The 19,971-nt window shown below is 43.3% G+C and overlaps 1 protein-coding gene across 6 annotated transcripts in view; it reads left to right on the top strand.

Annotated features, from left to right (window-relative positions):
* The window catches only part of LOC147024119 (inactive tyrosine-protein kinase transmembrane receptor ROR1-like), a 155,906-nt gene that overhangs the window by 95,386 nt on the left and 40,549 nt on the right, over positions 1 to 19,971 (top strand). For all 6 annotated transcript variants that reach the window (XM_085883698.1, XM_085883697.1, XM_085883699.1 and 3 more), the window contains 2 exons: positions 5,555 to 5,872; positions 9,424 to 9,669. In XM_085883698.1, the coding sequence (XP_085739824.1) occupies positions 5,555 to 5,872; positions 9,424 to 9,669 (564 nt within the window). The remainder of the gene's footprint in view (positions 1 to 5,554; positions 5,873 to 9,423; positions 9,670 to 19,971) is intronic.

Below are 19,971 nucleotides of genomic sequence, written 5' to 3'. Positions count from 1 at the left end.
GACTCGAACCCACGACCCAGAATCCAACGAGTGCAGCCAGGATCCCATGAACGACCCGGCTAGCCATGAACGACGATCGATGACACGAGCACCACGAAACACCTCCGCCATGACCACCACCACCAACACGAGCACCAACACGAGCACCGACCACCAAGGAACCCCGAAAAAGACCGAGCACTGAGACAGCTCGCCACCCTTCTCCCCCCCCCCTCGGGCGGGTGGAGGGATCCGCTCTGAGGTAACTTGCTTCCGGATTGGTCAGGGGGCTTCGGGCACTCGGTGTCCTCCCCTCATTGGACGAGGCGAACATTCCATCTGGCTGGGGCGGGGTCAGCTCTGAGGTGAACTCACCCCCGATTGGACGAAGGGAACATTCCATCTGGCTGGGTGGGTTCGGCTCTGAGGTGATCTCACCCCCGATTGGATGAGGGGAACATTCCATCTGACTGGGTGGGGTCGGCTCTGAGGTGATGGAAAATCCGTCTACGTTCGTAGCCATGAACACGTGTGTAATGGAGCTGAAGGAGTGGAGGGGATTGATGTAGAAAATTAACTAGAAAGAAACTCGCAGCGCACACATGAAATTCCCATTAGAAATAAGGGATGGATTCTAACTATCCACATGTACTTAACGAAATAACTAAACTTTGGGTCAACTCTATGTGTGAATGCGAATGGTTTCCAGATTCGTAACAATATATGTATATGTGTTTATATGTGTGTATGTTTTTATAGTTGCGGGCCGGAGGTCCGGTGGTGAGAAGGACCACAAGGTGGGAAAGTTACGTCGTCTCCCACCAGACTCCCCGGAATTGTAGGCCGTCGCTCCGGATAATTCCGCGTGCCGGCGGGTCGCTGAACCGACCGTGGAACGCAAATATCTCAACCACATAGCGTAGGGTCTTTTTGTCTAGAACCAAGTTACCTAATTAACGATGCGATTTCTACTACCGGGAACCACACCCTCGACATGTCTTGCTCGAACCGGGTCACTCTACCGACTGCGGTAGAGTTCCAACTACCGACTACCAATTCCGGTTCAGGTGCAGTCGAGCGGAACTGCCAAAGCCGTGCCGGCTAGAATGAACGGATTATCGGGTATAAAAACCCGATTAAAACTCAGATCCTAACCATGCTGGATCAATTAAAGAAAGGACGGAAACGAACTGGGAACATTTCTACAGTAATTTATTTACAATAAAGAAGACACAGAGCAAGACTTATCGCAGAATATACTAGTGTGAATTTAAAATGTTCAAAAACACATACAGTTTCTACTTACAAGATGGGCCCACACACTCAGACGATTTATTGAAAGATCCCCGCAGCCAGAGAGGGAGAGACGAGCTGGGGGTCGCAGTTCACGTGGGTACCTGCACGTTGAAGGGATGGAGTGCTCCACGGTAAGGCACCTGCTATTGGGCGTGCGGCTCGGCCCACAGTCACATGCATGGGGCTCCTTCCCATGGAGGAAACTGGGCGGGGCAGGCGGAGTCTCAGGGCAGAGATCAGGGTCACGGACGGGACCCAGGAAAACTCCACGAACGCCAGCAAAATGTAGAGCGCACACCAACCAACTGGCTTCTCCAAAATAACTCTCGTTCCTCCTCCAAAAGACTTACTCAGAACCAACGACCGAACCCCCTCAGAACTCTCTGCTGAGGATGGCATCGTCACTTTTATGGCCCTCCCCGAACGAGGTGGGGGCTCTGTGCAACAGACGTCACTGTCTGCCATTATTGGACGGGGCTCCCATGGGTCCGCCTTTTCTGGGCGGGGTTTCGGCCATGCAGGGAAAACCCCGCCCCCACTCCCCGCATGCCCATACTCGTCAAAAAGAAGTTACAAAGTTTGTGGAAGCCGAGAAGGAACTGCCAGAGATTCTGCCTCAGACAGTGAGTTGCCGGTTAGGCGAATGAAGCGCTTCTTCAGTGGTGTTGTCGGTTTGTTTGTTGGATGGTCTTAGATGGTTTGTTGGATGATTTGTTGGATGGTCGTTCGATGTAATAACCTACCTAAAAGGACATCGCAAGGCACACCTTTGGTTCTCCCACTAGACAAAAGCAAGGGACCTGTCTCACATGTACTTGATGGAATAAGTGACTTTTGGGACATCTGTATGTTTGAATGCATATGGTTTCCAGATCCGTAACAATATATATATATATATATATATATATATATATATATATATATATATATATATATATATATATATATATATATATATATCCTTCACAGGGCAGCTCATCGGATGACGGGATTGGGGCAAAGCCTTCGGGACCCCCAATCTTTGATGATAGGAGGGAAACCACGGGGTAACATTCACAGGTCAGATTGCGGGAGAGTGTGTCGGAGTGGTGCTGAGGTGTCATCCACCAGACGGTGCTCTCCTTGGGTTAACCTGAGGCGATTCCTTCGGGTGGGTGCCTGGAATGTCCTTTGTATCCAACGAGCGGTTGCTGAGAGAGACGCAAATGAGATTTGTTACCTGCATAGTCCATGAGCATCAGCTGCAGCTGTATGGACATGTGGCTCGTTTTCGTGACGATGATCCTGCTCACCAGATTCTCTCAGCGAGGGAGTCTCGTGAGTGGAAGAGGCCAATGGACCGACCACATGCCTCATGGTTGCAGCAGGTTTATCGGCATATCAAGGAGATGTGGATGGACCAGGCATCTGCCTGGAGGATGGCCAGACTTTAGAAGGTGCACTTAAGACGTATTTCTTTCACAATATTTATATTTGAATGATTGTACTGTATTTAATTTATATTATCTGTGAACTAAATAAAATATCTGTGAACATATATTGCAGAAATGTAAAAGACTCATAGAAATGTGAGTCAGTAGGGCTTTACATCATTGGGCTGATCTGCAGCTTCACAAAATTGGTCGATGGGGAGAACCCAGATTTGGGTAATTGGGCATTCAACACATGATCATGATACTACCCTCTTCTGAGGAGACAAGATGAGCATGTTTGAAAGAAAAAAAATTAATAAAGCAATGTCACCCGCAGGGTGACCCGTATCTTGCCAAAAGGTGACCACGTGTGACTTCTTTAAGGTCACACTGAGGTGAACAGAGCTGCTATCCACCAGGAGCGACTCCTTGAGGAATATCTGCCTACGAGAGATTCCGATGAGAATCGCTCTACAGAGTAACCATGAAAAATATGCTTTTTCCTCATAACGTCACCAAATGACGTCATAATGTCTCAAGCTTGACATATCTAGAAAGCACTCATCGAGGTGTTCAATTTGAGGTACTACACGATATGGTTCCTAAAACTTGAAAATTTGACCTTGGGGTCAAATATGTTTGACCTCAGGCGCTAACCATGAAGGTCAAGGCCAATCGCCACCAAAAATTAATCAGCTGAGCGCCAGACCATGAACTATATTCCCATGAAGTTTGAAGACAATCCGATCAAAATTACTCAAAAAATAAGGGTTTCGTCGACTCCCCTGATTTGCGCCAAAGTGACCTTGACCTTTGACCTTGACCTTCAAAATTTTGTGCACTGAAAGGGACCTCTATAGGCCTCTGATATGCGAAGTTACGAAAATTTCCAATGATAACTGTGCTCTGCAGAATTTTTTATACGTGATTACAGACAAAAAAAACAAAAAAAACATACAAGCTGACTAACATATCTTGCAAAAACTTCATTTTGGCAAGATAAAAACTCACTGAAGAAAAGGTTGGACAAGCCAAACTACAGCAAGTCAAAGACCTAACGTCACCGATGCATGGTGCCTGCCTGGAGGAATGTCCCCAACCACACTCACAAATTGCTGCTCTGCAGATACATCGTGAACTCACCGTGGTCAGACAATGCACAACGAAGGCCCTGAAGGTCCATATAGCGAGTCATCTGCAACATGTGTTCAATGGTGCGGGTGGGGCTCGTGCAGTCATCATGGCTGCCTCAAACGTGCATAGCTCGCTTGGTGAATCAAACCTGATTGCATGAACTGCTGCTACGAGGCCCCAAACTCTGAAAAGGCTGGATCTTTGGGTCACATCTTGAGTCCTTTCCGTCTCCTTCAACCCAGTGTCATCTGCAACCCAGTGTGCGGCCCAAACTCGTACATGCCAAGATCTACCTTCTCTGCAGTTCAAGGAGTACCTCGACTGTGTTTCCCGTTGGGTGCTGCTCTATCTACACCCTGACTTGCTTATCTTCTGACCTCGGGTAGCACGTTTTTTCCATTTGTGACACCTGCTAATGAACAGGCTATTAATTAAATGGAAACGCACTCACTAACATGGCTGGGACACTATTGAAATGATTTTCATCCAGCATTCTTCTCCTATGAGCGCTCGCTGCCATTATTGATTGAACTTGTGTAATGGATATCTTTTCTCCTCGAGGAATGGGGTGTGGTGATCATGTTTAATATAATTATTCAAATTTTTCCTGATATGGAAAAAAGGAGGGAATGTGGAAGAAAAATAATTGTATTCATGTATTCTCAATTATAATTGTTGCGAGTACTTTATATATTTTTGTGCTATAGTCGAATTGTCTGTCAGTAATGTTTCCCTTTACCCACGAGTCTTTTGACCGACGTATTGATACAAGGAATATCTTACTATGAAACAGGGTGACCTGGTTGATAACACTGCAATTTTTGCCATGATTGTGTCATTCTCTCGCTCCACCAAAAGTGGACACGTATTGCAGTTTTGAGTTATTTTGTCGAATGCTTATCAGCTGCAGTTGAGTTGCCAAATGTCTCACCCTCCCATTCTTTGGAATGTCAAATTGTATATATGAAAAATTGCTTCTGATTTTGTTTCAGTGAAGTCCATTTGAATGTTTCAGTGAATCATTCAATGTTCTTCCTCCGTATATACGAAATTAATGATTCCCCTTTGTATGCTGATCCAACTTGTGGAAATTGAGTTCTTTTCCACCACAAATAGTGTCGTGATTTGTATCTCGCCAATATTTCCCGAATGAAACAGTTTGCATCAGGATATGGTGAGTCAGGAGGTCTTACAACATCATTAGGCTGATCTACAGCTTCATTGATTCAACTTCGTCTCGTAAAAAAAGATAATCCAACAAAACAAAACAAAACAAAACATTTTTTTGTTTCATTAATTAAAACTTTTTCTTTTTGTTTGCATTTTCTTCCTTGGATCATGTGTAGATGGGTTTGTGTTGTGTTCACACAGGCATGATGGGCTGAATGGCCTCCACCTGCTTTGGATTTCCTTGTTATTTCCTTGTTAATAATATCAAGAATTGGGTAATGTGCTGTCAGTGTCCAACACATAGAGCTCCTTAAGGATTCATTATCAGAGGGTCATATCTGAAACACTCATAATAGCCTGCAATCAATTATTCACTCAATCAATGTTTTCAGGTTGCTTCACAGTAAATAGTAAATGTAAAGATGTCATGTTAATCCATGGTGATAAAATCGATTTTTATTTGTTCTATTTCAGATTTATATCCCAACATTCTATGGAAACTTTACGCATCCTTTCTCTCTTTTTACACTTCATTTCCCCACCAACTCTGCCCTTTGCTTTAGCGGCTCTCACCATGATTGGCACATCCACACACCTTTCAGACAGCTGCTCGCGGTTTGCCATCCCATCACTCTGCCACTATGCCTTCCCATCATGTGATGAGACATTGCCTGTGCCTCGCCCCCGAGACCTCTGCCGAGAAGAGTGTGAGGCACTGGAGTCAGAGCTGTGCCGCGCTGAGTATGCTGTTGCTCGTTCCAACCACTTCCTGCTCATGGCATTGCGTCTCCCCAACTGTGCTGAGCTCCCACCACCAGGAAGTTTACAAGCGCAGAACTGTGTACGCGTTGGAATCCCTGCTACACGACCCATCAATCGTCGTACGTAGGAAGCATATTTCACAATTTGTATTTGTTATGAATTTGATTTTATTTTTTGCTTTATCACTCGTTTAAAGTAGACATTTAAAAATACAAGGAAGGATGCATTTTGATCTTCATAGGATACTTTACTCACCAAATAAAAGTTACAGCTATTAACGGTTGATAATAATCGAGATTACAAATGAAGGAGAAAAGCTGGACTGTGAAGAGTTGAGGTGAGAGAAAAATATATATATATATATATATATATATATATATATATATATATATATATATATATATATATATATATTTGTCATAGAAACTTTTTCTTGCAGGGAAATATCAGCCCATTTGTTGTTTTGCCTAAATGGCCTAATGATGCTGAACTCTTGCTTTCTCTTTCAAAAAAGTACATCCGAAGTTGCATAATGAGCTGTGGTTCATTTACTGTGAATCTCAAAAAATGATGGCCTCAATATTGCTGAACTTATATTGGAAATTTACAATAAGTGCCAGACATCTACCAATTGGTATATTTCTGATTATTTTTCCTCAAAGTTGGGCAGTATCAAAATGAATGCAGCTTGATGTTGGCTTAGCTGCTACGGTGGCTGGCTTGGGATCTTAGGATCGTGAGTTTGAGCCCCATTGGCCGCTGACTTAACACCAGGTGGGTTCGACTCAGACTGTCATCCTTCCGAGGTCACCAGAATGAGTACCAGTGTTCTGGTACAGGGGCACAGCATCAGCGGCACAGCCACGCCCCAACAAAATGATAGCTACCTGGCAGCCAGCTGCCATACACAAGAACAAGAAGAAAATAGATGCAAATTTACAAAGAAAACACATAATAGTGGTTTGTGGTGGGGGGGTGGTAGTCTTTTGTGGGTGATATATAACTTCAATATTTCCCTTGTTCTTAGCACTTCCACCTTCCATAATGTGTGCTCTTCTCAAGCATGTGAACACACGAAATGAAACAGAATACCAAGAAGGAACCCAAATAAGTAAAGAGTAAAGATGGAGTCATCAGGAGGAACCTGGATAGGATTCGGGTTTCAGCCATGACTCCACTACCCTCAAACCCATCTAGGCGCAGCAAAGTGAGCCACACAGAAAAATTTCTGCAAGAATTCACTTCTCCTTCGAGAGACAGATAATGAAAGAGAGGAATAGAGAAGAAAAAGCAAGAATTAGAATGAATAAAGAGAAATGTGAAAAAAGTAAAAAGAAATGTCAAAGGAACAATGAACAAAGATGTCGGGAAGAATCCGGACAGGTAGATCTCAGTAGTTACTCCCAAGGCTCAAATGCAGCAACATATACCAACTACCAGAGGTCCATCAGCAGGGAAGCACAGTCCAAACAGCATCAGGATATGGTATAAACATAATGAAATGGAAGACCAAGAAGGAACCCAAAGAAGTAAAGAGGAAAGTTCAATATTTTGACGAAAACACCAGGGTATTACAGGATCACCTTCTTCCCTAAATCCGATGATGATGATTGTTAACGGGGAACCCAAATGCTCAAATCACCTCAACGCTAATCTATCCCTTGATACCCGACAAAATGGATATGATGCGTCTTCTTCCTATTTATAAAGTAGGTAATTTTGTGATTAAATTCAAAATCTTCTTCTTCTTCTCCTTCAGTTTAGCCATGACCTCATACCAGGAAGTCGACCGTCATATTTGTACTGCACACAGGTTACATTTTCAAATTTCCACAAATATGCCCAGTCGATGTGCCTTTGGTGGTTGTAATATAAACCAAGATGGTTTCATGCTACCACAATGTTGGTCTGGAATACCCGAATGTTGCTCGGACCGACAAAATGTTCACTTTTGTGCTCGGAACATTTTACAGGGCAATGTTATGAAACAAACAGAGATTGCTATAGATATTGTGGTTATCCGCCACGATTAAGAGGAAGAAACGGCCGTCACTCAAAACTGTAACACCATCTCTCCCAAGTTATCAGCACATGTACATGGGCAATTTGAGCGGTGAATGAAACACTTGTGTTGGCTTGTCAGTGTCCTATCTCACCTAACCACCACCAACCTCGACAGCACAGACACGGCGGTAAGACGTGGCATGCCATGGGCACGGCACAGACACGACGGAGGGACATGGCACCACACATCATGGACATGACAATGGGGCACAGCACAGACACGATGGTTGGACATGGCACCACACGGCACAGACACGACGGTGGCACACGGCACGGACATGGCAACAGACGCAAATGGCGTCCTGGGAAAGTATGAAACAGAATGATCCCGTAACATACAAGACACCTGGTCAGCCTGCAACAGTGGGACAAAGCATTCATCACCCATTTTGTCAGCGGTGTCTGAGTGTACCTGGGGGGAGTCCGTGCTGTGTTGTGTCTTGCCCGTGCTGTGTCATGTCGTATCTCACTGTCATATCCATGCCATGTCCTTGTGGTGTCCTGTCATGTCCCACCACTACGTCCATGCCATGCCGAGTCCAACTGTAGTCTCCGTGCTGTGTTGTGCCATGTCCGTGCCTTATCTGTGCCTGTGCTGTGTCCATGCCATCCCATGTCCGTGTCGTGCCCATGTCCATGCTGTCGTCCCATGTCGTGTCATGACCGTGCCATGTCGTGTTTCTGCTGGAGTAATATAACTCGTTTATCACTTGATACAAAATCCCTTATAAACCGTCAATTGAACAGAAAAGACAAAACTTACTAATTTGTACTGAACATGTGACTTTCATTCTCATCTTCACTAACACCTCCATTGATCGCAATCTTGGGCTGAATTGTTCACTTAAGGCTCGAAACGATACGGCTCCATAATTCCCCCAAAGCATCACCATCACTAATTTTGTCTTTAACCGTTTCTTTAAAATCCCAATGATCAGTTTCAACAAACTGAGAACCGTCAGAGTTCCTCATGACTGTGGAATCGGTATCTGAATCCAAGCTCGAAATACACTGTTTGTCTCTCCTTAAGTTTCCGTTTGGATGTCGGTGGTTTCAGGGTGTGACGTCACTTATGAAATGGAAAATCGACACTTCAGGACTTCTTTTGGCACTTCATGATTGGCAAAAAAAAATCTACATTTTTTTTTCTTCTTCAAATTAGACTGCGATTAATGATTTTCAATGTTTTACAGAAAAAAGAAATTGTGTTTGGGTTCCCCTTTAAAAAAAAGTCAAGGTGAGGGGAGCTTTTTACAAAGCTTGATTTAAAAATTATTCAGTGTTATTATTTTTCAGCCCTTTTCTTTGAATTTCAGTCATGGTAATTTTTAATTACGATATGCATGTACACGTAATTTGTCATGTATTCTTTTCTCAGTGACTGCTTTTTGTATTATTGGCATTTTTCTTTTATTGATATATGTAAAAGGAGCACGATGTAAATTAATTATTGAGTCTGAGAGCAATGCTGACATCACCAATACATTGAATTCTGATTTGTTTTTCGGGATTTTGGGAGGGTTATGATATGGATTGAATAAATCCTCTCGAGCACAATGATAATCATATATGTACATCCCACTACCCACTACCCAAATGGCCACAGATCACAAATGCTACAACGAAAGTGGAGTAGACTACCGTGGCACAGTGAGCAAGACCAAATCTGGGCGACAGTGCCAGCCTTGGAGCTCTCAATACCCTCACTCGCATGGGCTGAATGCACGCCAGTATGCAGAACTTGCTGGTGGGCATTCATTCTGTCGTAACCCAGGTGGCCAGCGTGAAGCTCCTTGGTGCTTCACACTAGATGAGGGGGTTCGTGCAGAATTGTGTGACATCAGTCTATGCAGTGAGTCATTTGCTTTCTCACTTCTCGATGATTACTTAATTCACAGAGTAACTCCAAAGTTTTGGCCCTGCATTTGAAGGCAGAGATATACATATTAAGGATAATTTTAAAGCTAAAAGATGCCTGCAGAGCTTGCGATTGATTTATGCAACATCATGTGCTTTAATAGCTTGGCCATATTTATCCATTTCAGATCCCACTTGCTCAGATCCTGTGGCATATACTGTCTTATAAATATCACAAGAGTTTAATTTTGTGACATATTTCTAAGTTTATTAAATTATTTTGACAATTCAATGATGCACTGAGCCCAGGAATACACAAGGTTAGCCTTTCAGTGTTCCATTTAAACCGAACAGTGAAACAAAACTGAACTAGGACTTCCGGTTTTGGGTTTGGAGCGACGGCAGGGTCTCTTGGGTTCTCTGCCGACTTTCTCAAAGTTAAGTTTCTGGTTGTTATTTGTTCCATTTTAACTGTTTATTTTCTCACCCACATGCTTAGTGTGTGTTCCAAGTTCGGTTTTGTTTCAAAAATCGTGCTTTTTGTAAGTTTTCGTCGACCTTGTCTTACCAGGTTCCTTGAGGCCTTCCCATCCTTCCCCTCCAGATGTATGATCGTTTTTATTTGTATTCTCTCCCCATTACCTTAAATTCCTATTTCCCCCACCTTTCCTCACCATTGTACCTCAATCCAGCAACACAGAGCCTTTTTGCCCTCCTCATCCACCCCCATCCCCTATCTCTTCTGCAATCCCCCACACTCTTTCAACAACTCTCTTTACCTCCCTCCTCCTCCCTTGTCCTACCCTTGTCCTACCCCCTCCCCTCCCATCCCCTGCACCCAAAGTCTCCTCCCCTCCCTCTTCATTAAAAGTGTGGACCTCAAATATCCGGGGCATTCGCTCAAACCTTACAGATCTTTCTATACAAGTTGGCACTTACAAACTAGAAATAATCTGTCTAACTGAAACTTTCCTCCCTCAAAACGTCTCCGACTCCCAAGTATATCTCCCTGGTTACTGCCTCCTCTGGTTTGACAGACCTGAGCCTCGTCCTGGTGGAGGAGTTCCTCTTTTCATCAAAGACTCTATTCCTCACTCTCCATGCACTGCCCTCACTCCCCCACACCCCCAGGAATACCTCTTTCTACGGCTTCCCTCCACCCCACCTCATGTTTATATGTGTACTGTACCATCCACCAAACGGTGATGACTCCATTTACACCTCACAATCCAAAAACATGGACCAACTTAAATCCTCTCATCCGAACTCTCTTTTCCTCATATGTGGTGACATCAGTTGTCATCATGCCAGTTGGCTAGGTGTGGGTACCTCTCTCACCTGTCATGGCACTTCAGCAAAAGACTTCTGCGACTCATTGGGACTGACTCAATCTGTCAACTTCCTGACCCGGATCTCAACCAATGGTACTCCATCTCTTCTGGATCTGGTTTTGACAAATTTTCCTGAAAATATCGACTGTTCTTCCTCTGCTCCAATTAGTTCTTCTGACCACGTGCTTGTCAAAGTGGACATCTCTCTGGCTGTTCAAAGAACCACCTCGGCGCCGTTGAGTCTGGCATTTCACTCAGGCCGAGTGGCAGGGTCTCCAAGCAACCATCAAACTTCTAGACTGGTCTCCCATCACTACATTCTACAACATCAATTCATCCTGGGAATTCTTTCAAAGAAACTTTCTCTCCCTCATGCACATATTTATCCCCTCTCATCTTCAGTTCTCCCATCCTCCCTCCCTCCCATGGTTCACTGAATCTTGTGGTGAGGCAGTTGTCCTGAAACAACTTGCCTTTGCCTCATGAAAAGCAAACCCAACTGAGGGTAAGCTCAGTTCCTTCCATAAAGCTCGGAACAAGTGTGTATCTACCCTCAGAAGAGGAAGAAAAGGAAGAAAAAAAAGAAAAGGTAATATGTATGAGTGTCGAAGTGACAGGTAGAAAATAAAAACACATCACACAAAAAGTAAAATAAAGCGATGTCGTCTAAAAATGAAATTGCACAACATTTTCAGCCAGCGAGGTACCACCCGCGGGACAGCCCGCCATCGCACGGTTCGGTCATTGTGAGATGTGTACTTTTTATATATATATATATATATATATATCTTCTTCTTCTTCTTCTTCTTCTTCTTCTTTAGGCTGCTCCTGTTAGGGGTCGCCACACCAGATCATCCGTTATGATCCGCATAATGATTTGGCACAGGTTTTATGCCGGATGTCCTTCCTGACGCAACCCTGGTCACCTCTTACGACACAGGGATATGGTACACCTATTCGAACCGGGGCATACACCGGGCCCAGTACACTGGTACTCACTTCACCGACCTCGGAAGGAGGATAGGCTGAGTCAACCTCCTGGTGTGTATTAATTCAAGTGGCTAACGGGGCTTGAACTCAGGACCTTTTGGATCCCAAGCCGCTACCCTAACCACTACGCCAACACCAGGTGTATGTATATATGTATATATTGTATGTAAACCAGGCATAGTGGCGTGCGCCTGTAATCCGGCTACTCGGAGGCTTGGGTTGGAGGATCGCTTGAGGACGTGGGCTCTGCGCTGGGCTGTGCTATGAGAGGGTGAAGGACAGCCCGGAATCATGGCAAAACCCTATCCTTATCCCTGTGTCGTAAGAGGCGACCAGGGTTGCGTCAGGAAGGGCATCCAGCATAAAACCTATGCCAAATCAGTATGCGGATCATAACGGATGATCCGCTGTGGTGACCCCTAACGGGAGCAGCCGATAGACGAACAACAGCATGTATATACTGTATGTATACGTATATGTATATATGTATATATGTTTATATGTGTCGATGTCTAAGTGATGGATCGTATAATGGAAGAACAAAAAGGGGAACATTGTGGAAAATAAAATTTCATATCTTCAGTGAGCCAGCCTGTTGCGCCGCAGAACAGCACGTGGCCAACAATGCATGTGAGTGGCCCCGAACTTTGTTCAAGTCTATCGATATACAGTATTCAGTGACGGTATATACAGTATTTTTATATTTTAGAATAATTTAGAGCACTCGCCAAGTGGCTTAAGCACTCCAACGAAACGGTTGATAAGAAACGGCTCGCTTGGCACGTGGTCAGCAATCACTGAACCGTTATGTTAAACATACATCTCCCGGAAATGCCCAAAATGTTAAATATGTCTGAATTGGACAAATTAGCACAATTTAAGAATCAGAACTGCTTGTAAGTTCGATTATAGAGCTTAAATTATGGAATTCTTCTTGGTTTAAGAGATTCTCAATGTTATTGCATGTGCAAAAATGAAATAAAGCCACTGACTGCCATCTCCATTGGTTTATAAGCATTGCAATGTACCCAGCGATTCCTAGGTATAATGAACAGGCATTTGATGATATGAGTGAGGAAAGTGGAAAAAAAAAAAAACTATCGTTAAGAATTCGTTCTGGCCTGTTCCAAGTCAAGGGATGGTTGAGCAGGCCAAAAAAATGGTGGCTTCAGACCCTAGTAAGGTTACTTAGGATACACCTTAATACCCCGTAGAGAGTGTTGACCAAGGATGCACCTGATAAAGAATATTATTAAATAAGGCCGTTAATTGTCTTCAAAAGGTGTTTTTTATAATAAACCCAAACATCCAATTTTCACTCCTGCACTTCCTTGAAGTTTTCTTAGTACTAGTACGTGCCCGTAAAAAAAAAAAAATAATAATAATAATAATAAATAAATAAACCACACAGGCCATTTCTTCGCTCTCACGTGCCCGTACGTGCGTGACCCGGAAGTTCGATATTATTCGCAATTACGATTATTCGCAATTTATTTTTAATACCCAATTATTCAATTAGCGCCAACATATTTTACCTTTTCGCAATGTCGTGGCAAGGAAAAACAAAAAGAGAAGAGAAGAGAGAGAAAAACATTTACTTTCTGGTTCGGAGCATAACAGCACTCTGATGTTCCCGAAATTTATACATCGTCTAATATGAAAACGATCATAACTTGGGCCATTGTGTTTATCTATAAATGCGCATAAGAAATCGAGAAATTATTAGAATACTCGAAGTCATCACTCTCCAGAAGCCCGTACGTTGTAACCCGTAATGGGGAACGTGGCTGAGCTTCCCTTCCCCATCGGCCACGCCCACGCAACAACGTGTCCTGCCATTGGTTGGTAAATAAATGGCCATAACTTGGGAAGCACTTGTCCGATTAATATCAAACCTTGAAAAGGCATATCCTCAGGTCCCCAGAAATATACCTGGCAAGTTTCAATTAGATCGGACCAGAGGTTGTCGAGAAACAGCGGTCACACACACACACACACACACACACACACACACACACACACACACACACAGACACACAGACACACACAGACACAGACACACAGAGATTGCTGGAATTATAGATGGATGCATGCAAAGCTATAGGCTGCTTGGTCTTATGGTTTTGGAGTTATGGAGGAGACACTGACTGACTGACTGACTCACACACACACACACACACACACACACACACACACACACACACACACACACACACACACACACACACACACACACACACACACACACACACACTGACATTTATTTGTATTCTCCAGCCAACCTGAGATTGTGGAGAAAGACCAATCTGGGATATTGCCAGCTCTGCCAGAACAATCACCACTGCACACTCATTCATATCCTCAATGGATGGAACTATTCACTCCAAAGTGAAAGATATAATTGGCAACACGACCAAATCCTGAGAGTAATTATGATCAGGTGAACACCATTTGTTGAAGAAGCAAACCAAAAATGTTGCAAGCCATAACATTGTCGACTGCATGAACACAATTCCATTCATCACAACTGACAGTCTGTACATCCTACAAAAAAAAACAATCTTAGCTGATACTGAAATTGAAGTGAGAAAAATCCTGCAGAGAGCTAATGAATGGACATTACATGGACGAAGAATACAAGACAGTCATGCTCGCTCCACAAATCACAGAGACAGCCAAATGACCAGAACATCGCTCTCTATTCAAGAAAAATATATTATCATCACAGAGCTGACTCCACCAACAGAGGAGAATCTGGTAAATGCATATGACAGGAAAAAGCTCAAATATCAAGACTCATGAACAGACTTTAATAATAATGGATGGCAAGCATATTACTTTCCTCTTGAAGTGGGATGCAGGGGCTTCTATAACACCTCCTTCAGCAAACTCCTCACTGTTTTCAGAATTCCGAATGAAAAGAGAAATGTCATCATGGATATGGCATCCAAGCCTGCACTGAGAGCACGTTATATCTGGCTATGACAAAACACCAAAGCATTCCAGAAGATGGAACTCTAATAACTATAGCAGATTCTGAGCGAAGGAGATGGTTGAGTGATTATAAAAACGAGTTAAAATCCCCATAGTCTGGACCGAAATCCAGAGACCTCAGATTAACTAATCTTACATTAGTCATGTGCAAAATACAGGACTATCCATGCAAAAGTTTGGGTTATTCCAATGATATTCATACTTTAGGGTAAATTCATCAAAGTATCAGTAATAACAGTCATATGTGTTTATTATTGTAAATTAACAGTCTTTATAAATGTACATGAAACAAGCTGCTTCAGTAAATAAAAAGAACGGTGTCATTTTATCGTATCAGTCAATACTTTGTGTGTCCACCTTTTACCTTTTTGAGTGTATACTTTTTCCTTTTACCCAATGCTGACTGCATATGACTGAAGTACTCTTACAGGAATACTGTGCCAAATATCCTGTCGTATATTCCACCGTTCTGCAAGGTTAGATGGGTTTCTCTTGTTCTCTGTTTCCAGGTAATCCCATTTGGCCTTGAAGCAACTAATGTTTGGACTCTGGGGTGGCCATTCTAACACTTCGAGAAAAGCAGCTGTAACCTTGTTCACCAAATACTGAACTGTTTTACTATGCAGTGTTGGAAGTGTGTTTTGGATCATTATCTCTTTGGAAAATTAATATTCTTCTAATTAAACGATTTCCTTGAGGACATGCAAGATGTTGTCGTATCTGTTTGTACTTCTCTTTTGTTTGCGTACCATTGATTTTAACAAGTTTTCCTCCACCAAAAGGTGAGATACATCGGCAGACCGTCGCAGAGTATTTTACATTCGGCTGCAAACATTACGTGATAACGTTCTCCGGGACTTTAGCATATAAACTGGCATCTCTTCGATATAAAAAGTTCAAACTTTGTTTCATCAGACCAGAGTACTCGATTCCATTGTGCAGTTGCCAAAATGTTGGTGTTGCCGTGCAAATTTCAGTCTTTTTACCTTATTCTGTGGTCTCAGCAGTGGTTTATTTACTGCAACTCCGCCATAGAGACCTACTGCAATCAGCCTTCTGTGCACGGTGCTCAATGAGATATTAATGGTCAGTCCTGCTCTCATTTCATCTGTCAGTTGCTGACTTGATTATCTTCTATCACACAAACTTCAAGTGCTGGTCTTGTCTTATTGAGGTTCTTCTGGGTCTTCTTGGCTTTTTTTTTTGTCTTGTACCAAGCCAGTTCATTTCAGACATTGCAAAGTGTACCTCACACCATTGTAGGAGATCTTCACCTTTCCTGATATTTACTTCATCGTGGGATTTTCTTTTCTGATATTTTCTTTTCCACTCATTAGCATCCCAACTCTGGTGTTCTGAGGAATTTTTCACTCTTTTGGCTTTGTTACCTTTATGCAGAAAGGGCTTTTAGACAGCAACTCACCTATGGAAACCACTTTTCATGAGAGACCTTCTGACAGTAGATGAGTCCACTTGAACCCTTGATGTCTGTGCCAGTTCATGGTGCCCTTCTCGCAGAGTTTGGATCCTCACACGCTGTTCTGTTGAAAGTTGCTTCCTTTGCGCCATTGTGTACCCACTCATGGACTTTCAAGCAAGGGACCAAGCTGATGAAAACTATTTTCACATATTCATAATTCACTGATTTGCACCTTTCATTGTGGTTTCTTGTGATTCACAGTCATGTAATTTGTGTTGATTGCTTCAATTTTTTTTTGTTATTTACTGCAGAAAAATCCACAAACTGTTTTCTGCATATTTTCTTTGTGGTAAGTGGACAATACTTGCATATGAATATGTAATAATATGTATAGCGAAAATAAACCTTTTTCAATTTCTTAATTTATTTTATGTACTTAAAGGTAACTATGATATAAAATAGACTTTCACAGAAATTTTAATTAATACCTGTCGTTTTTTAGATCCTCGTGGAGGATCTCTGTCTGACTCACGTTGTTGTTCTTCTGCTTCTTCTTGTGGACTTTTTTGTTTCACAGCCTACAGTTTTCATCGAAACTTCCTGAAACTTGGCATATATATGTAAAAATACCCTGCGCAGACAGTAACCATCTCCGATTTTGAAAATTCCTCCGAGAAAAAAAGTTATGACGTCAAAATATCTCCGCTAATGGAAATCGTCTAAAAATTATCTCCGAAACTAGGCAAGCTTTTTGAATTCTGTTTTGCGGGAATCGAGCAGGGCATGAGTAGAGATGAATCACCGCACATATGATACATCAATATGACGTCGTATCCATTTTTATGACGTCATTCCTATTTTTTGACATTTTTTGTTTCACAACCCAGAGTTTTCATCGGATCTTCGTGAAACTTGCCATGTGTATGCAGAAAGCCCACGCGCAGGCAGTAACCATCTCCGATTTTGGAAATTCTTCCAAGAAAAAAAGTTGACGTCATAATATCGCCGCTAATGGAAATCGCCTATACCATTATCTCCAAAACAAGGAAAGCTGTTTGAATTTTGTTTGCAGGAATCAAGCCGGGCATTAGCACAGATAATTTATCGCAAACCTGATGCATCACAATGACATCATATTCGTTTTTATGACGTCATCATGAAGAGGATGAGGATCTTAGCTCATTTGAGCTTGTTTTTTTGGCCTGTCCTTTAATATCTTTTTTTTTTTCCTGTTCAACTAAACCCAGACAGCTTCTACGATATTGTTACGAGGAAAGGGTGAATCAAAAAATTGTTGTATACGAGGAAAAATTGTGTGAATCATGTCGGTTAGCTGATGGGAATATGAAGGAGGGGAGGGAAGGGTGGGAGAGAAAGGAGGGAGGGTGAGCGATAATGGGTGGGGGAGCCAGGAGGAATGAGGAAGGGGGTGGGGAGTAATGCCTCACCATACAGCACCACACATGAAGAGGAGGTGAGAGAATTCCAGTAAGAGCCAGGCATTGACTGCGATAGCAGAGGAAATGCGTGAGCCATGAGTGGAGTTTGCCTTGGATACCATAAGAAGAGAGTTTGGTGAGCAGTGTGGGATGCTAGATCGTATCGAAAGCTTGCGATATGTCTGGGGATATGGCTCTGATCTCATGTTTGGCATTTCAGACCTCCATCCATTGTTTGGAAACCAAAAGTAGCATGTCCAGGATTGAGTGGCCTCGTCTCAATCCAAATTGATGATCGGAAATCAGGCCATTGGAGAAGAGAAAGGATTTGATGTTAGAAGCGATGATGGATTCCATGACCTTGCTAATTATGGGAGAAGGCTGATTGGTCTCGAGTTGCAGTGACCTGTTTTTGCACCTTTTTATGCAGAGCGGTAAAGTTTGCTGATTTCCATGCAGATGGCAGATGACCTTGAGCAAATTGGAGGATGAGTAGAACAGAGAGAGGGTGAGCAAGAGCAGGTTCTCAGAACACGAGGGCTGATGCCATCTGGAACGGTTGCATAATCTGAGCCGAGGTTTGACAGCAAGCTCTCCACCTTGTCAGAAGAAAAGAACACAGAGCCCAGGAACAGCTGGATGTGACTGGGTAAGGTGGGAACAGAAAGCGATGGGTTTGGGAAACAAGATTTGGAAGAAAACAGAGTTTATGCATTCAGCCTTTTCACTTGCAGTCTGCGCTGTGCGGCTATTTGAGATAAGGGAGGGGATTGAGGGGAACATACTCCAGAAACAGACTAAACAAGACACCACCAGGATTTGGAGGAGGGTGAAAGGTTTGTGAGTTCAGACTTGAGATGAGAAAGATGTTGTTTCCTGTTTCATCTGAGGGTAGACACATACTTGTTCCAAGCTTTGTGGAAGGAACTGAGATTGCGTTCAGTAGGATTTCCCTTCCATGAGGTGAAGGCAAGTTGTTTCAGGAAAACTGCCTTGCTTGCCACAAGCTTCAATGTACCATGGGCGGGAGGAAGGGTAAGACAACTAAAGACGAGATGGGATAAATCTGTGCATGAGAGAGAGAGAGCAAATTTCTTGGAAAAAACTTCCCAGGACGATTGATGTTGGTGAGTAGAAATGGGAGACCAATCTAGAAGTTTGATGGCTGCTTGAAGACCATGCCAGTTGGCCTGAGTGAAATGCCAGACTTGTTGGCACTGAGGTGGTTCTCTAATAACAGCCTGAGAGATGACTGCTTTAACAAGCATATAGTCAGATGAACCGATTGGAGGAGAACAGCAGCAGACATTTTCTGGGAAATTGGTCAAAATCAAATCCAGAAGACATGGAGTACCGCTGGCTGAGGTCTGGGTCGGGAAGTTGATAGATTGAGTCAGTCCCAATGAGTCACAATTCCTTTGCTGAAGTCCCAGTGACATGATGGCAATTGAAGTCACTGCATATGAGGAAGAGAGAGTTTGGATGAGTGGATAGAAGTTGGTCCATGTTTTTGGCGAGTGAGGTGTAAATGGAGTCATCACTGTTTGGTGGATTATACAACACACATAAACATGAGGTGGGAGTGGAGGGAAGCCATAGCCAGGGGTATTCTTAGGGGTGTGGGTGAGGGCAGTGCATGGAAAGTGAGCAACAGTTTTTTTTTTATAAAGAGAGCAACTCCGGCACCATGACGATGCTCAGGTCTATTATACCAGGGAGGGAGTAACCAGGGAGATACAAGGGAATCAGAGATGTCTTGAAGGAGCAAAGTTTCTGTTAAGCAGATTATGTCTGGTTTGTCAGTGGCAACCTGTATGGAGAGATCTGAGGTGAGAGTGAAGGCGCCGGATGTTTGAGGTCCACACTGTTAAGGAAGAAGGAGGGGAGGAGGCTTTGAGTTCAGGGTAGGTGAGGGGAGGGAGAGCTTCATGACAGGTTGGAGAGGTGGAGGTAGTGAGAGTTGCTGAGAGTTGATGACAGATTTCAGAAGAGCTGTGGGAGAGGATCGGATGGGGAGGAGGACAAAGGGCTAGGTGGTGAAGGGATGAGTAGCAGTCGGGAGTAAAAAGAGAGAGGGCAAAGGGAAGTGGGAGATTAGAGGAGGTGGAGGAATGAGCTGGAAG

The sequence above is a fragment of the Eptatretus burgeri genome, chromosome 6 (assembly GCF_056783735.1).
Source record: "Eptatretus burgeri isolate ZD-2024b chromosome 6, Ebu_testis_v1, whole genome shotgun sequence".
In the NCBI taxonomy this organism is placed as follows: domain Eukaryota; kingdom Metazoa; phylum Chordata; class Myxini; order Myxiniformes; family Myxinidae; genus Eptatretus; species Eptatretus burgeri.
The sequence above is the reverse complement of the archived record's forward strand: the minus strand, read 5'-3'. Positions and strand labels throughout refer to the sequence as shown.